The sequence below is a fragment of the Lynx rufus genome, unplaced genomic scaffold (assembly GCF_022079265.1).
Source record: "Lynx rufus isolate CCGP_SWC_20201006 ecotype Redwood Valley unplaced genomic scaffold, mLynRuf1.p SCAF_4, whole genome shotgun sequence".
Taxonomy (NCBI): Eukaryota; Metazoa; Chordata; class Mammalia; order Carnivora; family Felidae; genus Lynx; species Lynx rufus.
The window spans coordinates 52,840,429-52,860,760 of record NW_025814856.1 but is presented as its reverse complement, the minus strand read 5'-3'; the positions used below and the strand labels follow the sequence as shown (position 1 = coordinate 52,860,760).

Below are 20,332 nucleotides of genomic sequence, written 5' to 3'. Positions count from 1 at the left end.
TGCTGCTGTAATAAGAACCTGCACCAATTAGAAATGTTTCACCTCCTCCCCTCTGCCCCTCCCCGGGCGCATTTCAGAACAGCCTGGGTTGTGGACTCCAGGAGTTTGCCAAACACAGCAAACACTGCTGTGTGAGCGGCTGGAGGGGGCTCTTTCCACCCCGACCTCCCTCCCTTCCTCCTCTGCTCCCTCCCTTCCACACTGTTTTCATTTACTAGGACTTCCTCCTCCGGGCGAGGGAGGGGGAGGAAAGACGCTGCCGAGCGCCTGGGGCGTGAGTGTGTGTGCGTGCGTGTGTGTGTGTGTGAAGTGGAGAGTGAGTGGAGGAGTGTAAAATGCTGTAATGGGAGGAAACCGAGCCGCGTCAGAGTGCCCCGGACTGCAGCGGCCGTTCTGATCGCAGTGGCACCTGAGTATACACTTCCCCAAGCAAGTGCGACCTGTACCTGCAGGTACGTGTGGCCGCCGGCCTGTCTGGGCAGTGTGGCTGGGGTGTGTGGGTAACGAGAAAGTGAGGCAGCGGTCCAGGTCCGCGTCCCGGGGACGGGAGTCCCCCGCGTGCGCTGAGGTCTCGCGGGCGAGCCGGGTGTGAGCGCCGACCTCCGGGCGCTGGAGAAGTCGTACACCCTTCCAGGGGCTGCCGCTGGAGGAAGGGGAAGCGTGCGGGTCTGAAGCCGAGCACCGCGTAGGTGCTGCGGGTCTGGCTCAAATACTCTGGCACTTGCTGGCTGTGCGTGGCGGGGAAGGGGCAGCAGACCCAGTGGGTGTGGAGTAAAGCTAGACCGTGGATGTCGGTGTCACGTGTACTGTGTGCACTGGGTGCGTGGGCCCACTGTGTGCGTGTGGGGAACGTGCCTGGCCCAGAGCAGCAGGCACCTGGGCGCCACGAAAGGTTCGTTGGTGCGTGTACACCGAAGGTGAGTTCCCACTGGCTGGGCCTTTCGGGGGTAGAGATATGCGTGAGATGCCGGGTCCTCGCGCCCTCGGGAACTGGCGCCTCCTCCGGGGGCCCAGCGCCGCTCCAGGCCTGCAGCTGGCGTCCCCCGCCCGAGCGCGTCGGCGCCCGCCGGGTAGGTGCGAGCGGCCGCGGGGCGTGCGGCGGGAGGGGGGAGGGGAAACAAGCCTCTCCCTGGTGCGCGGGGCCCCGCCCCCGCTACCCAGCCGGCTCACCTGGGCTCGGCCGCCCACCTGCTCGGTAGGAGGGGCGTGTCCGGGGGGCGTGTTCTGGCGGGCCAGGCGGAGCCCGGCGGAGCGGGGCTGAGGGCGGGCGGGCGGCGCCTCATTCCAGGGATTCCTCGCGCTTCCGCGCTCGCGTCCGCCGCGGAGTCGGCCTGGCGCGCGCCGCCCGCGTGTGCGTGTGGGCGTGCAGCGGAGGAGTCGGTGCGGGAGCGCGGGCGCGAGCGCGCCTGTGCGTCGGCGCGCCCCCGGAGTGCGCCCCGCGCGCTCGGCCGTCCCGCCTCCACGCCCGCCCCCGCCCCCCACGGGGCCCGGCCGGCCCGAGGCGGGCGAGCCCAGAGCCGCCCGGCGGTGAGTGCGGGAGAACCGGGCCCGCGAGGGGCCGGCCTGCGGGGGGACTCCCGGGTGGGGTGACTTGGAGCTGCCCTGAGGGCGTCCTCCGGGAGGGAGGAGGCGGCTGGTTCTCGCGGGGCAACTTGAGGCTCCCGGTGGGGAGCCGAAGCTCCAGGGCTCTCAAAGGGAGGTCCGGCTCCTGGAGGGGTCCCGAGAGGAAGGCGTCCTGGGAGTGCGAGGCACGGGGCCGGGAAGGGGGCCCGGAGCCCTGTAGACCCTTGGTCCTGGCCAGCGGCACCGGAGGGCTGGGTGTACGACTGCGGGAAGAGGCTGAGGATGGGCCGCTGGGATGGGTCTCGCTTTTCTCTTCCTATATTCCCTGCCCCTCCTCAAAACAAAACGGCACACTCTTCCAGCACCGAGTGCAGGCCTCGCCGAAAAGCAAAGGTCTTTCCTTTTTTTTTTTTTTTTTTTTTGCTTAAAGTGTCCTTTGATTCCTGACACTGAGACATTGAAATGTCTTAGGTTAGGATGACAGTGCTTGTTGGCGCTACTTAGGTCTATGCATTTTATTGACATATTCGTCTATTTAAGCTAGATAATTAAAAAAAAAATCGGTTTCACTTTGATCATTGGTGCTGTATGTTTTTGCTGGTTGTATTTCCTTCTCTGTGGTTAATAAGAACCAGCAGCCCGGGGGCGGGGAGTGGAGGCTGCTCTTCTAGTTTTTATCAGCAGCTGGTTGCTCTCTCTGAAAGGTGCTCTCAGTTTGCAGATTTTACAAATCTGTTTCTAAACCCCAGCCTACCTTGACTATTTGTTTCCTCTGAACGTTCAAAGACAAAACTAAAATGATAGTTTTCCTATTAGTTAGTATTCGAAGGTTAGTTTTGCATGCCATTTTAACATACCACACTTTAACTCTTTGCTCTACCCCACTGCCTTGAGATGTTCATTCTTTTTCCTCCTTGCTGCGCAGCACTGTGAAGGGTAGCGTGTGTAGTTGAAAGAGCTTTAGGGTCAGTGCCTTAAGGCTGTACTGATGACGCGATCTTGGAACAAGTTTATTATCGTCTCTAAATCTTAATGCCTTAACTTTAATGGGTTTAGAAATATTTTAGAAGTTTGTTGTATACTCAAGACACGATTTTGTGTTTGTTTTCTTCTGTGTGTTTCCTCTTACATCTGGCTGAAAATCATCTCCCCCATGGTTGAAATGATGTAAACCTCTCAAATTGTTATTTAATTTTGGCAAAATATTAATCCCAGGCTGATTTCCCCTGCCACTGGTTTTGTCACACTCTGGGGCAGCTTGCTTTTTGCTTTCCATTTGGAAGGGGAATGCAAACTAATTTTTATGTTGACCAAAACACAATACAATTAAGATAATTCTGTTACAAATAACCATGGACTACATTCGCAAACTGTGAATGTTGTAGTGAAAACAGCTCTTGCTTATTTCTGGAGACATGACTTTAAGTCCAATCTGTGTCACCTAAGTCACCTAAGTTTGTGACCAGAAAAAGTTACCTCTACTTAACCTTTGTATTTGATTCTCCTCTGTAAGAGGGTAATAGTATCTGATCCAATACATCACAGAGGTTCAGGAATTACAGGAAATAATATGCCTTGAAAAGTAGTTGGTATTATGTTATTTACAAAAGTCTTTGAGGATTTCAGAGAGCTTCTTAACCACAGTGGTTGCCACTTCCCCCAGCTGATTTAGAACTGTGAGTTTACCTGACTAGTTCGCTTACAGACTTGATCATTGTGAAACCAAAACTTTTACTTTCAGATGTTCTGTTTTATGAGTTCTGTAATGGGAAATTCCTTTTAACTGCTTATGGAGTCAGCCTTGTTGCCAGCCTCTGATGGTTGCCAGAACAAATCCAGAGGAAGATTTTACTTTGTGTCTTTTCTAGGTTCCTTCCTGGATAGTTTTGCTGTGCAGCTTCTAGTTTGCCTTATTAAAATGATAAGTAAAAGGGACACCTGGGTGGCTCAGTCGGTTAAGCATCCAACTTCGGCTCAGGTCATGATCTCACAGTTCAGGAGCTCGGCCTGTGTCAGGCTCTGTGCTGTCAGCTCAGAGCCTGGAGCCTGCAGCCTGCTTTAGGGTTCAATGTTTCCCTCTTTCTCTGCCCCTCCCCCACTCATGCTCTCTTTCTCTTGAAAATAAACAAACGTGGAAAAAAAATTAAAAATAAAATGATTTTGACTCACATATTACATTAAGAAATACAAATAACATTAAAAAATTATTCTTAATGTTTATTTTTTGAGAGAGAGTGCGTGTGCACAAGCGGGGGAGGGACAGAGAGGGAGACACAGAATCTGAAGCAGGCTCCAGGCTCTGAGTTGTCAACACAGAGCCGTATGTGGGACTGGAACCCACGAACCACAAGATCATGACCTGAGTGGAAGTCGAAAGCTTAACCCACTGAGCCACCCAGGCACCCCACAAATAACATTTTTAATGAATGGAAATGTACACTTAATTAACTGCTCTTTGAGAGCAGGGACAGCCATGTGGGGACAAGCACTGCACCAGATCTGGGTTCTGCAGTTGGTTCTTTTGTGTGATTCCGAGCTAAGCCACTTAGCCTCTCCACATCTCTTTTTGCTCTTCTGCATAAGGCCAGAATCACACCTGCATTCCTGCCTCATAATGACCTCATATGTTCATTTATGAAAGCTCACATAAGACAGTGGCTGCAAAAGCACGGGGAAGAAAGCCTCTGAGTAAGACTGGTGATGAAAACAGCCAGATACACAAGCAGCTGACTTCGGCTCAGGTCATGATCTCACAGCTTGTGTGCTAACAGCTCAGAGCCTGCTTGTGATTCTGTGTCTCCCTCTTTTTCTGCCTCTCCCCCCCCCCCTTCAAAAATACATAAACATTAAAAAAAATAAGTAAAATAGCCATCTTAAAAGTTGTTTTGCACCTTTGAGTATGACTTAATAAAACAATAAGAGTTGTAAATTCAGGAGGTAAAAGTCACATACATTGGGAAATATTTAATGTGACTAAAATTATGACAGTGTGGCAATCTTAACATATCAAGTCTGGATTTTGGCGTATGTTAGTTAGATAAGCTGTTGCAGAACCTGGTGAAAGGAAGTTTTTTTTGTGTGTGTGTTAAGTTTGTGCAAGTTGTGTTAACTGAAGCTCATTTGTGATTGTTTTAGGGATCCCATCTAAAGGTAATGACGTTGATATGTGAGATCCTAATAGACGAGAAAAGAGAATGAATGCTGCCAACAGTCTGTAGCCATTTAGAATATGTCCACGTTAAAATGACGATAGCAACAACAACTGCTTAGCAGTTGGGACTGCCGGGGTGCCTGGGTGGCTCAGTTGGTTGAGCTGGTTGAGTATCTGGACTCTAGGTTTCAGCTCAGGTCATGAGCCTTGTGTTGGGCTCAGCACTGTCAGTGAGGAGCCTGCTTGGGATTCTCTCTCTTTTCCTCTTTGTCTGCCCCTGCGCACTCTTTCACTCTCTCTCAAAGTAAATAAATAAACTTTGAAAGAAAGAAAGAAATTGGACTGCCAAATTTTGATAGTATAAATTGCCAAGGTAGGAAAGGCGGAGTGTAAGTAGGAGGTGCTGAAACCAGAAAAATTCTTGCTACCTGGGATGCAGTATGACAGTTCCTTTGCAAAGGAGGAGAATCTTACGGAATATACTCTGTCTCATACCTCAGGTCCAATAACCAGATACAGCCCATCCTCGAATTTGTGAGTTTATCTACTCACTAAAAGTTATTTGTAACCTCAAATTCGAACTTGCAGCGCTGTCTCTGTCATCCATGCACATGCACAGAGTGGTGAAAAATTTGAGTCTCCCCAAGTGTGCATCCCCAGGTGAGGTCAAACAAGGCAAGACTCTGACTTGTTTCAGCTCTCATACTGTACTCTTACTTGTGGTCTCTTTTGTTACCCATGTTTCTCATTTAGGGGCTTTCTGTTGGTGTTTTTGCTGCTTATAATGGCCCCCAAGCATAGTGCTGAAGTGCTGTCCAGGGTTCCCAAGAGCCAGAAGGCTGTGATGTGCCTTCAGGAAAAATATGTGTGGAAAATGTGTGCATTAGATAAGCTTCCTTCAGGCATGAATTGTAGTGCTGTTGGCCATGAACTCAATGTTAATGAATCGATAATAGATCTCAAATAAGATGTCTTTAAACAGAAACACTCATGAAACAAGATGATGTATTGATCAATTGACAGAAATGTAACCAGCGGCTTGAAGGAACCTAACTTTGTACTTCCCCTAGGAGCAGTGGTTCATGTTCACGAGTTCAGTGTTACTGGACACCTTAGCGAGCGTGACTACTGTGAATAATGAGAAAGCATGTTTACTGATGCTGGTAACTAGAGTGCTTCCTAACGACAGAATGTGTCATGAGTTAGAAGGCTCTATCTTGGCTTTAATAGGCTGAGTTGAGATTTTGGACCAGTGTATATAGTTAGACCTGGGTGTTATGGGAAGTTTGCCAATTTGGACTTTGATGCAAATTCACGTTTCTCATTCTTGGGTGTCCTCTCATTCTGAGAGGACAGGCACCTGAGGGCTTGTGAATAGGAAATTCTAAGTATCCAAATAAGAGAAACGGCAAGAACAAGCATATCCAGAGTAAACTAAAAATGATGACATGTTTCCCTTATTTCATATGCAGTGCTATAGAAGGCTGAGGACTTGGGAATGAAGAGACAGATTCACAAGAGCCTAAACATGAGAAAGAAAAGGATAGTTCAGTTTTATTTGACAGCAGTGTCGAAAAATGGTGGGAATTGGTCATCTGAACGAAATGTCCACACTTGAATTTTCTTATCTTTTCCTGACAACAGTGGTGTTAATGTGGGCCCACCATACAGTTTCTAGGGGACCCTTGAGAGAGATGTGTGAACTTCAGCCAGCAGTGAGAATTTTACCCCAGCATCAGGCAGCCTCGCATAAAAGGAAATATGCTGTAACCTAAGTTTAGTTTTGCAGCATTAGGCTTACGTAGCTGGCCCTCAGCGGGCACATGGTCAGCTTTCATACTGCCTGTGCATGGCTGACATTGATACCAAACTGTAGAACAGGAACTGAGGATCTAGTTACTGCACAGTAGCAGTGTTTGTTAGCTTGTGTTGCTGGGTCATCAGGATGACTGAATAGCACATCCCTAACACACCACACCCCTGGGGGAGGGGTAGTTAAGGAGGTCCATAGAGTCAAGACTTGGGTCATTTTAGTATCGGAAGACCAGAGGTGGTTGAGTCGAGCATTCATTTGGGAGTTTCCATCCAGAGTGGTACCTTTTATTCCACCTAAGCTGGCTGGGATTTCATTCCCCTGGGAAACGATCAGAGGTGGTGATGAGCAGTAGGCAGGGCCGAATTGATGGCACGCACCTGGGATTACTTAATTCCAACATCTCACAAATCCTACTTTGGAGGATGAGAGATGGACGGCTGCCCAACCTACAGACTGTCTCCTTTCACAGGAGGGGCATGATGTCATTCATTATGGGAAGGGTACAGAACTGTCCCAACTTAGCAAGTTTTATAGCTTTCTAGGACACTGGAAGGACTGCCACCAGCTGACTCTTATATTCTGGGGGTTATGCTTGAGGTCGGCAAGCACCTGAAAGCAGCCTAACTAGGGATTTTATGCACATATATTTTCAATTCTCTGGAAGTGGGCATAGAGCATGTAAGTATATTCAGATTTAATACATTTGGCCTTCAGATACATTTTCAGGAGAGGGTATGTGTAGAAGTGAGTTGTATGTAAGCAGAGGGCGGCCACGTCCTGACATTGTACTTAGTATGGAGTATGGATCGAGTATTCATGCCAGGGATATGCCTCGGTAAGGAACGCTGGCCTAGCACAGGATCCATCTGTTCATGCTCTTTCAGTAGTATGACTTTTGAAAGAGTATTTTGAATAAGGGCTGGCCTCTATTTAGTAATGTGGTGTACCATTCAAGGTGGTGAGAAACACAAACAATTAGGTGAACATTTGAAAATACCATTCACTGATCCCTAACCGTTATCCATCGTAACTCAGACAACAGGTTTTCTTGAGCGTGACTGAGTAGAAGCCATCCTTCCTAATACTGAGCCTGTTCTTGGAGCCTGAAGGTTTGAGGGCCTATGTTTACAGGCCGTGTTGCATTGGCCCCAGGAACCTACGGCTGCAGCTATTGACAGTGTTGCTTTGCTCTACTTTCAGAACATCTTCTGCGAGCATTTTCTCACCTGGCTTGGTTACTATTCGCGTGACTCCGTGCTCAGCTCTGTTCAAAGAAAGTATAATATGGCAGCGTTTTCGCGTTTGCAAGAGGGGAGGATTTGTTTCCCTTTGCTTACTTGAGAAACTGTCAGGTTATTGCCTGATGTATCTCAAGGTGTAGGGAAAGAACATAGACTACAAGTCTTGCCTTGGTTGATGATGGAAGGTTTTTTGGGCGGGGGTGGGGGGAAGGGATGTAACTTAAACTAAAAATAAGTAACTGCTTTTCTTCAAAAGTCTTTATGAAAATCAGCTTAAGTGGAGTAAAAATAGCATTGGATGGTGAGTCAGGGGACTTGGATTCTAGTCTTAGCTTCTTCTGGAAGTCACTTAGATTCTTGGCACTTTGGGTTTTCATCTGTAGGAGAATATGAATAATCTTGTTTGGCCAAGTTGCAGTGAGAATCCAATGAAGTAATTTACATGAGTGTGCTTTGGGAAAGTGTGTGCCCTACAACCTTAAGATGGTGGTGGCTGTTTGAGGCTGACATATATTTCTCAATTGAATTTACAGGGCATTTTCAGTAACGTTGTATCCTTGAATACACACGCCAAGTCTGTGACCATGTGCAGGAGGCAACATTACTGCTATTCTAAGTGAGGAAACTTGAGCCTGGAGAGGTGAAATGGCCCACACAATTAGTGTTAGCTCTGTAGAGCAGAGCCTAGACTGAGTGAAAGTGTTAAAGTAGGGCTCGAACTTAGGTTTTGTGCCACTAAAGTTCTGGCTGTATTGATGTAACAGATGGCAAAGTGTTGAGAAGAAAAAAAAAGGATTACACAAATGAGAGATATTTTCAGCAAGAACATAGAGGGATGGTCTGAGAATTGGATGTTAACAGGAAGATTATGTGTTGCAAGAAGCTGGGGTGGGGGGCATCAATTGGACACACTGTGGAGAAGAATCAGAAGGGGAATGCTCACCTTCTTGATGTGCCCAAAGCCATGCTTGCCCGTGGCTGTCTGGATCTGGTGATAATTTGGTCTGAAATTTCATTTCGGTTATCCTTCCTACTGGACAGACTGCTCATCAGATCGACCACAGTGTGACATTGCTTCAGGGCAGTGAGGTGCCTTTTCCTTTTCTGTAATGTCTGTATATAGTTCTAACGGAAATAGGAGAGACTCAAAGCCTCTAAATTCTTGATGGGCAAAAGGGTCACATACCTCGTGCTGTGGTGTGAGAGTTCATGCTTGTAGGCTTGTGCTCCAGTTGTACTTTATTAGCCAAGGCTGGTTTAGATTGTCCCAGGAAGTGGCTCTGATTGCAGGGGATAGAGGGGTGGAACAGGGCCAACAGGAATTAGAGATACTGAATAGTGTGCATCTGGAAACTGGAGATGCCATCAGTACCCAGGATAGTGCTGTCTTCCTGTTTCTGTTTTTTTTTTGGGCAAGTGACAGTGTGGCAGGAACATCAGGAGGTTTGAATGTGCTTCTTCCCACCTCTACTGGCTTCCACCCCTAGCCAGGACGGTTGCTTCATGTTCTCATACTCTTTCCTCAATTATACTGTAGTTAGGCCGCTGTTCCTGGAAGAACCATGGAGTGAGATAGTCCTGGTGCTGTAACTTTCACCTGGGAAATCTCCTTAGAACATTCGCATAACATATCTTGAAATTCTGTTCTTTTGCCTGGAAAAAAAATTTGAATACATCTTGTAATTCTATTTCTTTAATTTTTTTTTAAAGTTTATTTATTTTGAGAGAGAGACAGCATGAATGGCGGGAGGGCAGAGAGAGAGGGAGACAGAATCCCAAGCAGGCTCTCTGCTATCAGCACAGAGCTGGACGTGGAGCTCGACCCCATGAAACTGTGAGATTGTGACCTGAGACGAAACCAAGAGTTGGATGCTTAACTGACTGAGCCACCCGTGTGCCCCATAATTCTGTTTCTGAGACAGGTGCTTTTGTCCTCTTGTTGATCAAAAAGGGACAGTTCTTTGTGGACGTCCAAAATAATGGCATCCAAATTTATAGCTGAGCTTGTCATTAGCACTGAATGTCCCTAAATTTTAGTAGCTTTAGAATTGATACCTCTTATTCTCTAATTCTGCACCTTAAGCTATTTGTAAGAGCGTTATTATTGGCGATAAGGGAGTCCAAAGAAAAGAATATGGGTCAGAAAATACCGTTGCTTGTAAAACGAAACAAAATGTATGTTCTATTCATGATGACTTATGTTCATATTTGTCAAAAATCCCCAATGAAGGTGAAGGGATAGACCAGAAGTGGATTGCAGTACAGTAGAATACCTTTACAGGTGCAGTTGAAGTCTTTTTTCAGAACCATCTTCTTCTCACCTTAATGGGGTTACATTTCAGGCCTGAGCATTTCAAGTGATTATATTTTTGCTTATCATGATTTTATAGTGTAAAAACTGTCACAGAAAGGAGGACCTGTTATTGAGATGTACTTAGCTTTATTTTCCAGATGCTGCATAATCTTTGGCAAAAGGGAGCAGATGATTTTTGGTTCATAAAGGATACAGAATAAACCAGGAATTTCTCTCCCCTGTTTCAAACCATTCAGACTATTCAAGGGCTTTGCACTGACGAAGAATATATCTCAGCTTTGTCACACCCTGCAGAGTATGCTTGATCTGCCCTTGCCCAGTTCCCTGCCACCACCTCCTGTCCTCTCCCCCTTGTTTCCTGCCCTGAGGTCATTCCCTCCACATCTCCATGCCCAGCGTGGGTCTGTCTTGGGTATTTTGCAAATGCTCTTTGTCTCCTCCCTGCCTGCCATGCTTCACAAGGCTAATTCCTCTCCTTCAGGTGTCAGCTTTCATCCATCTTAGAGGCATCGCCATGTAAAGTTGTGGTCAGTACCCTTTTTTCAATACGTTTACCATCATTTGCAGTTTATTTAATATGTTTGCAAAAGTTTTGACAAAATACATATAAAGGCCATCCATTTCTCATAACACCCTATGAGGGGAGTAATATTAATTCATATCCCCATTTTACAGATGAGGAAACAGACACACAGAGGTAAAGTCATTTTCCAGGGATACACAGATAGGAAGTGGCTGAGCCCAATTCAAACTCAGCCAGGTTGGTGTCCAAAGATCATCCTCTTAAATAACCAATCTGCTAATTTGCCTCTCAGTGTTGTGTGGCCCTCCATCAAATACTGTAATCATTGTTTCCCCCCAGCTCCCCTTACTTTTTACTAACATGTTTTATTGGTTTTTTTTGGGGGGGGTTGTGGATATTGTACAAGGTGTAAAATTCAGAAGTTTTTTTTCCATAAGTTTTTTTTTTATTTTATTACTGTTATCTTCCACCTTTATTTGCTTAGGTTTTTTTTGTGGCTAGATAATGCCTAGTTGCTGGACCTCATCTCCCACCTTTACTGAACCAGCCCCTACTGCCCTTATCTCACACCTGGTTCCTGGAGGAGCCTCCTGACTGATCTGCTTCCAGTGACTTCTCACTTGACTTCATCAAGTCAGACCATCCTCCCCAGAACTGCTAAATGAAAATCTCATTAACATCAGATCACCAGCTTGCTCAGGGACTAATAGTTGCTGCCTGTTTCCTGCTATGTTCAGTGTGAACCTGGTTGGCTAGCCTTCTGCTTTTTCCTCTGTCCACCCACATCATGTTTACCCTGCTTAGATTCTACTGCTCCTTATCCAAGATTCTCCATTGTGAGAATGTCTCGGGTTTTCATTCTGCCTCTGTGCCTTTCCTGAGACTTTTGATCCAACATGACTGTAACATGTAAGGATAAGACAGAGTCCTTGCACCCAGGACATATTCCAACGGTGTGATCTGGTAAGTAAGAGAAGTCAGAGAGGAGCCTGACAGCCTGAGGGAGAGAAACTAGGGAAGGGAATCTTTGAAGTGGCTTTTAGAGGCACACATATGTGCACACCAACCAAAGAATAGATGTTCGCAAGGTATACGCTTTGAGCTGATGCTCATCTCTCTTTTATCACACAGTACACATTTTGGTTTTAAATTATATATTGTCTTTTATTATGCTCTTTTAAATTTGTTTGTTATCCTAGTCCCTTAAAAGATTTGTCTGTTATCTTATTCCTTATACTTAATGTTCACAAACAAGAACGTAACTCCTTGAAAGCAGAGATCTTATCTTCTGTTTCTCTTTTCTTCTCTTGAGTACTTCCCTGAACTCAGAATAATTGTGTAATAAAAATTGATTGGTTTCATTAATAAGGTTGCAGCAGATGGCAGGTGCCTTGCAGGTGAACCTTAAACACCTAATCTCTTATCTGCCTACTTTGAACATTAAGTGCTTGGAGGTTTGGAATTCATAGTATCTGAATACATTTAAATATGTAATCTCCTAGATGCTAAAATTCTGCATCTACTTCTTTGTGTTATTTGATGTTTTTATGCTTTGATATTTTGCTTCTATGCACAACACTTGTAATTTGCATAACTTAAGGCATGTGTTGTTAATGGATATCTATTTGGGTTTAGAATTTTCACGTTGCTGGCGGAGAGTCAACAGTGTGTGATCAGGAAGTCAAGGTCATTCAGAACTTCAATTTCATGGGGAAATTAAGGAATTTGAGTCTAAATTCTGTATTATGGAGTAGAATGCTTATCAACATTTACTTAATCCAAATAAAAGGCTTTAAGCCTAAATCTTGCCTGAATAGGAAACTGGCTTAGATAAAGACGGTAAGACGGAGTTCTTGGGAGTTCAGCAAACCTTTCTTCTTCGAAGAAGTTCAAAAATCCTTACTCTCAGGAGGTGATCTTTTCTATCTTACCAAGACGATTATGAATGTGAATGCCATTACATTTTCTTTTGTTCTTCTGATTTTACTCCTCTTCCCTTGTCTCTGAAAAAGAAGAAATGAACTCTGGTTTATGACGTCACTGCTCTTGCAGTGACTGACAACCCCCATTTCTGGTGTTGATGAGCAATTGATTTATTTTTGTCGACCACTTTCACCTATCTCCTCCTTACCCCACCCTGTGACCAGCAAACTGTTCTCTGTCTCGATTAATTTGTTTTTTTTCTAGATTTCACATATGAGAAACTAAACAGTATTTGTCTTTGTCTCCTCTCACATTTCGGGACCTTCCAAACCCTGTCAGTTTGTCTCTGGTTTTCTCCTGTCCCCACAGCTCCCTTAACAGTGCCCCTCATTACCTTCTGCATAGCTCTTTGATATTGTTTACCCTGTCTTTAGCTTCCCATTCTGTAGAATGGGACTACATGGTCCTATCAGAATAATTTTCATTGAATATGTGGATGACCAAGTCAGTTCTCTGCTCAGAGGTTGCAGTGGATCCCTAACACGTACACAGTCAAACCCAACTTTTGTCAGAGCCCTCAGTCCTTCCATAATATGGCCCCGATCGAAACTCCCATTCCTGTCTCCTACTTCCTATTCCCGTTTTATTCTTGTCTTCTAGCTGATTGGGGCAACTTGTTCCTGAATAGATTGTCCTTTTGTTCTTCCATTCTGGAAGAACTTTTCTATCCATTCTTCAGAGGTTCAGCTCATGGTTCTGTTTTCTCTACAGTCTTTCAGAATTCATCTGTATTTCTATAGGATTTTGTTTATACCACTGTTGTGGCACTTAGCACACTTTACCTTAATCCATTATTTCCCGAAGTGTCCCTAAGAGATGTTTCAGGTTAAATGAATGGCCAGTGAAATTCGAGAGATTTCATCTATCCAGAGGTAAATACCCCCACTGCCTGAGCCTCTGCAGGAGGAATGCCTAGCAGTATATTCCAAGCACAGGAAGCTGCTTAATTCGGTTTACTTCAGTGTTTCCTGAACTTATTTCTAGAAAAATTTTTTCTTATAAAATATGAACATATGGTGCAAAACACTTTAGAAAACACTGCCTTAAACTACTTTCTTGTAGGCACGTCTACTGTACAGATTGAAAGCTCTTTGAAAACAACTACTGGCCTTTGATTTTTTTTTTCCTACCTTGGCAGCACCTAGTAGATAATTTTTTTTTTTAATGTTTATTTATTTTTGAGAGAAAGCGAGAATGAGCAGGGGAGGGGCAGAGAGAGAGAGGGAGACGGGATCCGAAGTTGGCTCTGTGGGCAGAGAGCCCTACGTGGGGCTCAGGCTCAGAAGCCAACAGTGAGATCATGACCTGAGCTGCTGTTGGACCCTTAACTGACTGAGCCACCCAGGCGTCCCCATAGTTGACGTTTGTTGAATGAAATTACGTTGCCAGTCAAGACTTGCTGTTTCTTTGGGGACCTGAAATACGAATATTATAAAGCAAGCTGATCCACCATGTCTTGTAACTGGCACATACCTAGTAGTTACTCAGTAAATGTTGAAGAAGTCTGATTAAGTGCTGTGTGTCTTTTTTAATTAATTTATCTTTTTGAGAGAGTGCGGGCATGTGAGCGGGGTAGGAGCAGAGGGAGAGGGAGGGAGAGAATCCCAAGCAGGTGTTCCATTGCTGTCTTTAAAGGGTATAGTTAAGAAGATATTTCTCTCAGTTGAACTAATAGAGTATGTCTGTTTTCCCAGTAATTGTGTATGTGTGCCTGTGTATGCGTGTGTGTGTGTGTGTAAGTAATCTGGAAAAGAAAAATTGGGCGAGGTGGCCTGATTTTCTAGGTTTTCCACCCACCATCTTTAAATGTTCTGCAGTCTTTGCTTTTATATGTATGCTGTAATTTAAGAAAACAGAATTAAAAATAAAACCCAGGCTTATTAGAAAACATGGCACTAGATAAATTGGTGATGGGTGGTGGTGATAGTGGGTACTTAAAAAACATATTTAAAATGTTTTTTTAATGTTTATTTATTTTTGAGAAAGAGAGAATGCGAGCAGGGGAGGGTTAGAGAGAGGGAGACACAAAATCTGAAGCAGGCTCCGGGCTCCTAGCCATCAGCACAGAGCCCAATGTGGGGCTCAAACTCACGAACCGTGAGATCATGACCTGAGCTGAAGTCAGATGCTTAACCGACTGAGCCACCCAGGCTCCCCAAAACATATTTTAAAATAAAGATACACAGGGGCGCCTGGGTGGCTCAGTCTGTTTGCATCCGACTTCGGCTTAGGTCATGATCTGATGGTCCATGAGTTCGAGCCCCGCGTCGGGCTCTGTGCTGACGGCTCGGAGCCCGGAGCCTGCTTCAGATTCTGTGTTTCCCTCTCCCCTCTCTCTCTCTCTGCCCCTCCCGCACTCATGCTCCCGCTCTCGCTCGCTCTCTCTGTCTCTGTCTCTCTGTCAAAAATAAACATAAAAAAAATTTTAAAGAAAGATAAACATATTGGCCTTAGAATACTACTTCAGTTAAAATGCCATTTTACTCATTTTAAAATAAAGATTCTTATTGGACTTCAAATACCATTTAACTCACCCCTGGAATTCACAGACCTTTCACTAGTACATTGAGTATATTAAGTGACAAGGTCACAAAGAGTCTCTCAGCTAAGTAGGTGAATGAACAGAATGGTTCGAGCTTAGTCATTTTTGTTAAAACTAATAAACCAACAACACCACCACCACAACAGAAATCTCAGACTGGTAGTACCACTACGTTCATAGAGTAGCCTTTGTTCCAAAGCTGTTTTTTACTTGGTCTGTCTGAATGGGCATGTTTTTATGCACGCACATAAACATTTATAAGCACAAATAACATGGGCATGAATATTCACAATATCCCTTCTTTTAGTTCTAACACTAGCTGTTTCCTGGAATCTGCAAGGTTTAGCTTAGTACACAGAATGGAATTTAACCCTTTCCTCTATTTGTGCCTGAACCAAATCCACTGCATTTCTTCACAGATTGGGAAGATTTTCATCCTCAGGATTGTGATTTGCATTTCATGGGGGAATCATTCTAATTGTTAACTACCAGAATTCTTAAGGAGTCCTTTGAATTCTCTTTAAATTCTATTCTTTGTCTCTTTTTTTTTTTCCGTCTAGGCTCCAACCAGGAATGGAGACACCATTGGATGTTTTGTCAAGGGCAGCGTCTCTTGTGCATGCTGATGATGAAAAACGTAAGTCATGAACCTGTTTTAAAGCACTTTTTACCCGTGTCCCCTTGTCTCCTGCATTATCATAGATTCAGGTGTTTCTCCACACAGTTTGATGGTTATGTGCAGTTAACTTTGGTTGTTCTCAGAACAACTTAGTATTCTCCTTTTCATTTTCAAGTGCTAGAACATGTAAGTCTTGTAAATGTCATCTTTGGATACCACAGCTCCAACGGTTAACTCGAGGAAGTCCTGTCCTTCCTGGCTTCCCAGCTCTTGAGTGGAGATAGTCCTTAAGAGACACTTAGGGACTCTGGAAGTTTACATAAATACGTGTTGTTTGACAGACAAATTGACCAGGAGAGAAGTAGAGGTGGAAAAAATCATCCAAGAGCATTTCTGTCATAGGTAGCACGTATGTATGTGATGGAAAATAGTCTTGAAAATTCCATTTGCGTGAGCGAGAAACAGCAAATATTGGGGGGAAAATTCACTAATGTGGTGGGGGACAGGTGAAAGGAAAAAGAACATGACATTGTTCTCTATGAGGTTATTCCACAATGTGTTAAAGTGGTTTTCCTGCTCATCCTAGGGTTTTTAGTAAGTTTTTATTTAAGTTTTTAAATAAGTTCTTTTTCAAAGTTAAAATTGCTTGCTGAACAGTATTTGCAAGGGTGACTGTTTTATGTGGGAACCAAGTTTTCTTTTTCTAAGCACTAAAATGCTAAAAACAAAAAAATTTCTAAGGTTGAGCTTTTATACACTCTAAATTCTTTTTTTATTTAATTTTTATTTTTTTATTGAAATCCAAGTTAACATATAGTGTAATAATGGTTTCAGGAGTAGAATTTAGTGATTTGTCACTTATGTATGGTACCCATTGCTCATCCCAACAAGTGCCCTCCTTATTGCCCATCTCCCATTTAGTCCATCCCCCCACTAACATCACTCCAGCAGCCCCGTTTTCTGTATTTAAGATTCTCTTATGGTTTGCCTCCCTGTTTTTATCTTATTTTTCCTTCCTTTCTGTTTTGTTTCTTAAATTCCACATATGAGTGAAATCATATGATATTTGTCTTTCTCTGATGGACTTATTTTGCTTAGCATACATTCTAGTTTCATCCATATTGTTGCAAATGGCAAAATTTATTTCTTTTTGATTGCTGAGTAATATTCCATTATATACACATACATGCACACACACACCCTATATCTTCTTTATCCATTCATCAGTTGATGGACATTTGGGCTCTTTCCATACTTTGGTTATTATTGATAGAGCTGCTGTAAACATTGGGGTATATGTGCCCCTTCAAATCAGCATTTTCGTATTTCTGTATCCTTTGGATATAAAACTAGTATTGCAATTGCTGGGTCATAGGGTAGTTCTATTTTTAATTTTTTGAGGAACCTCCGTACTGTTCTTCAGAGTGGCTGCACCAGTTTGCATTCCCACCAGTAATGCAAAAGGGTTCACCTTTCTCCGCATCCTCACCAACATCTGTTGTTTCCTGAGTTGATAATCTTAGCCATTCAGACCAATGTGAGGTGGTGTCCACTGTGGTTTTGATTTGTATTTTCCTGATAATGAGTGATGTTGAGATCTTTTCATCTGTTAGTTATCTGGATGTCTTCTTTGGAAAAGTGTCTGTTCATGTCTTTTGCCAATTTCTTCACTGGATTATTTGCTTTTTGGGTATTGAGTTTGATAAGTTCTTTATAGATTTTTTTTTTTTCAATGTTTATTTATTTTTGGGACAGAGAGTGACAGAGCATGAACGGGGGAGGGGCAGAGAGAGAGGGAGACACAGAATCGGAAACAGGCTCCAGGCTCTGAGCCATCAGCCCAGAGCCTGACGCGGGGCTCGAACTCACGGACCGCGAGATCGTGACCTGGCTGAAGTCGGACGCTTAACCGACTGCGCCACCCAGGCGCCCCTCTTTATAGATTTTTAAAAAATATAATGTATTGTCAAGTTGGCTAGCATACAGTATACACTATAAATTCTTAAAGATGAACTACTTTCCAATTTAAGTCTTAATGAATAGGCAGACTGGAAAGTGCATATCCTTAAAATGTAAGCTCTGCCTTTTTACTGTCTAGGACTTTTATTTTTCTAAGCCTCAATTTCCTCATTCCTAACATGAAATAACACTTACAAAGTATTTGTGAGGATTAAATAGGCTATTGTATAGATAGTGCCTATCTTAGCTCTTGGCTCCTGGTGGGGATTGCCATAATCTGTTCACTTTGGGCAGTTTTTTTGGCTTGTGGTCGGGCTTATTCTAGTCCTGTGTATTATCAATGTGCCTGGGTCTTCCCACCCTCTCCTAACACCAACACTCACACGAGGTTATCTTTAAACTAGTGATTGGATGAGGTAACAATTAGAGGGTTGTTTTTTTTTTTTTAAACCTCTTGCATAATTTACATTTATTTAGGTTTTGGATTGTTGGGGGGGGGGATATAACTATCCATTGGTGTAGTATAATTATCCCTTCCTAAAGAAATTGAAACTCAGGGATGTTATGTATCATTCCTAGGGACGCTAAGTTAGGGAGAGGCAACTCAGGTTGTGGGCTTTTATCTAAGATTGCTGAAAAGCATGAAAAGCTCCTTTATGTCTCTAAGATTGCAGTACATGTTGCTGACTTGAATAGCTAGTTACAAGCTTCATTAAGTATGAATATAGTTAATTTAGAAGTTTTTATACTTTATTAGACAGTATTACAAAACTTTTTTTAATGTTTATTCATTTTTGAGAGAGAGAGAGAGAGAGCGCGCGCGCCCAGTAGTGAGTGGGGGAAGGGCAGAGCGAGAGGGAGACACAGAAACTGAAGTAGGCTCTAGGCTCTGAGGTGTTAGCATCGAGCCCAAGGCAGGACTTGAACCCATGACCTGTGAGATCATGACCTGAGGTGAAGTCAAATGCTTAACCAACTGAGCCACTCAGGTGCCCCTAGATAGTATTTTTAATTTCTGTTGTATAATGCCCGCATTTAGTTAGGATCAGTAAAACAGGATAGTGTTCATACAAATGAAAAATGGAAGTAATGACCTTGAGGCTGCCCTTCGTGTCCTGGATGTAGAGAGTAAAAGTGTCTTCTCTTTTTCTCCTACCTTCTCAGGTTCGATTCTGGAGCCCAGCTTCAGGGTCACTGTGTTCAGGCAGGAGACCTGTATAGTTACCAGTTCAATGAACAAGGGTTGAATTCTTATGTAAAAGGGGCACACATAGATGAGAAGGGACAGCCACTGCCTTTATGGAGCTTATGAACGTAGACACTTGCAGCTATAAAATGCATAGAAGAGGGAGACTGGGCATACTTGGTGATAGAAATAGAACGATAATGCCAAGGGAGAGAGGAATTCTTACTTTCTTCCTGTGTTCAACACATCTGTTAATGATTTGCAGAGAAGGATATATGCGTATACAAGGCCAGAACGATTACAGAGTAGCCTTCATTCTGGAATATTCTTCTTTGGACTCTGGCATGATTCTGGAATCCCTCTGGAATGACTTCAGTTTCTCAGGATCATTTTTTACGTTTAAAGAAGAGGGAAAAAGTCCAAAGATGTCTATAGTCATTATTATTAACATCAGGCAACATTTTTGAGAAACTTTTTTGCTATGATGCTCTGTGCATCATCACCCACAGGAGCACAGAGCTCAAAAACCAGGCATTCATTGTATTTTCTATTATCTAGTCATGTAAGTATGTGAAAATTTATTCTATTTATAGGCAAAGTTGAGCATTAAGTTCAGAGTCTTCCAGTAGATTTCTTAAGACCTACTTGGGCTTGTTCAGCCTGAATCAGCTTTCTCTGTCCCAGATTAGTTCTATTTTGGCTTTTGTTGTAAATTGCTCTTACATTTAGCATTCTCCTCAACATTTAAAAAAGTCTTGTGTATGTAATCTGATTTGGGTGTCTTATTACAAACAGAAAAATGTTCTACTACTTGAGATCGGTTTCCCGACTCCTGTAGGTGACCTAAATGATTCTCTTTTCTTTTGCTCATGGAGAACTGAAAACTTAGGCATTTTTGAAGATGTTATTGTTTGAGTATTTTGAAGAGAACAGTACCTATTAGGACTTGGATCTGTAATACCTGATAGCCTTAAGGCTTCATTATGTCTACTAGCAGAGAATAGAAGAAATATCTCAATGGTACACTGTAGAGCTGAAGTCAATAGTGAAATGGTGGTTTTGTAGTCACACAATAGTCACTTATCTGGATGGCCTAGAAGGAATACATTTACTTAAAATAATCATTCCACTGCTCATGAGACATTGATTTAATCAGCACCCAGGGTAATCCTGGAAGGTACTTAATGAGAATACAACATGAGATTGCCCATTTTTCCCTGTGCTGCAGGAATCTCTTCTTTCAGTCGTAATTAATGCTGGTGCTGGGACGACCCCAACCTTTTTCCAGGCTTATTTTTAGTAGTCAAAATTGAACAAAATTTGAGGATAAGACACATTAGCACTGATGTTGAGAACAACACCTTGGTGTGTCTTTTTTTTTTTTTTTTAATTTATGTATTTTTTTTAATGTTTTGCTTTATTTTTGAGAGAGAGA

The 20,332-nt window shown here is 43.5% G+C and overlaps 1 protein-coding gene across 2 annotated transcripts in view; it reads left to right on the top strand.

Annotated features, from left to right (window-relative positions):
- Positions 1-338: 338 nt before the first annotated feature.
- The window catches only part of VGLL4 (vestigial like family member 4), a 164,863-nt gene continuing 144,869 nt past the window's right edge, over positions 339-20,332 (top strand). Inside the window, exons 1-2 of one of the 2 annotated variants that reach the window (XM_047096226.1) lie at positions 339-452; positions 15,694-15,770. In XM_047096226.1, coding sequence (XP_046952182.1) covers positions 15,707-15,770 — 64 coding nt within the window. In that variant the 5' untranslated portion in view covers positions 339-452; positions 15,694-15,706. Of the gene's footprint in view, positions 453-1,498; positions 1,528-15,693; positions 15,771-20,332 lie in introns of those variants that run through there. The other variant, XM_047096227.1, reaches the window with a different exon arrangement.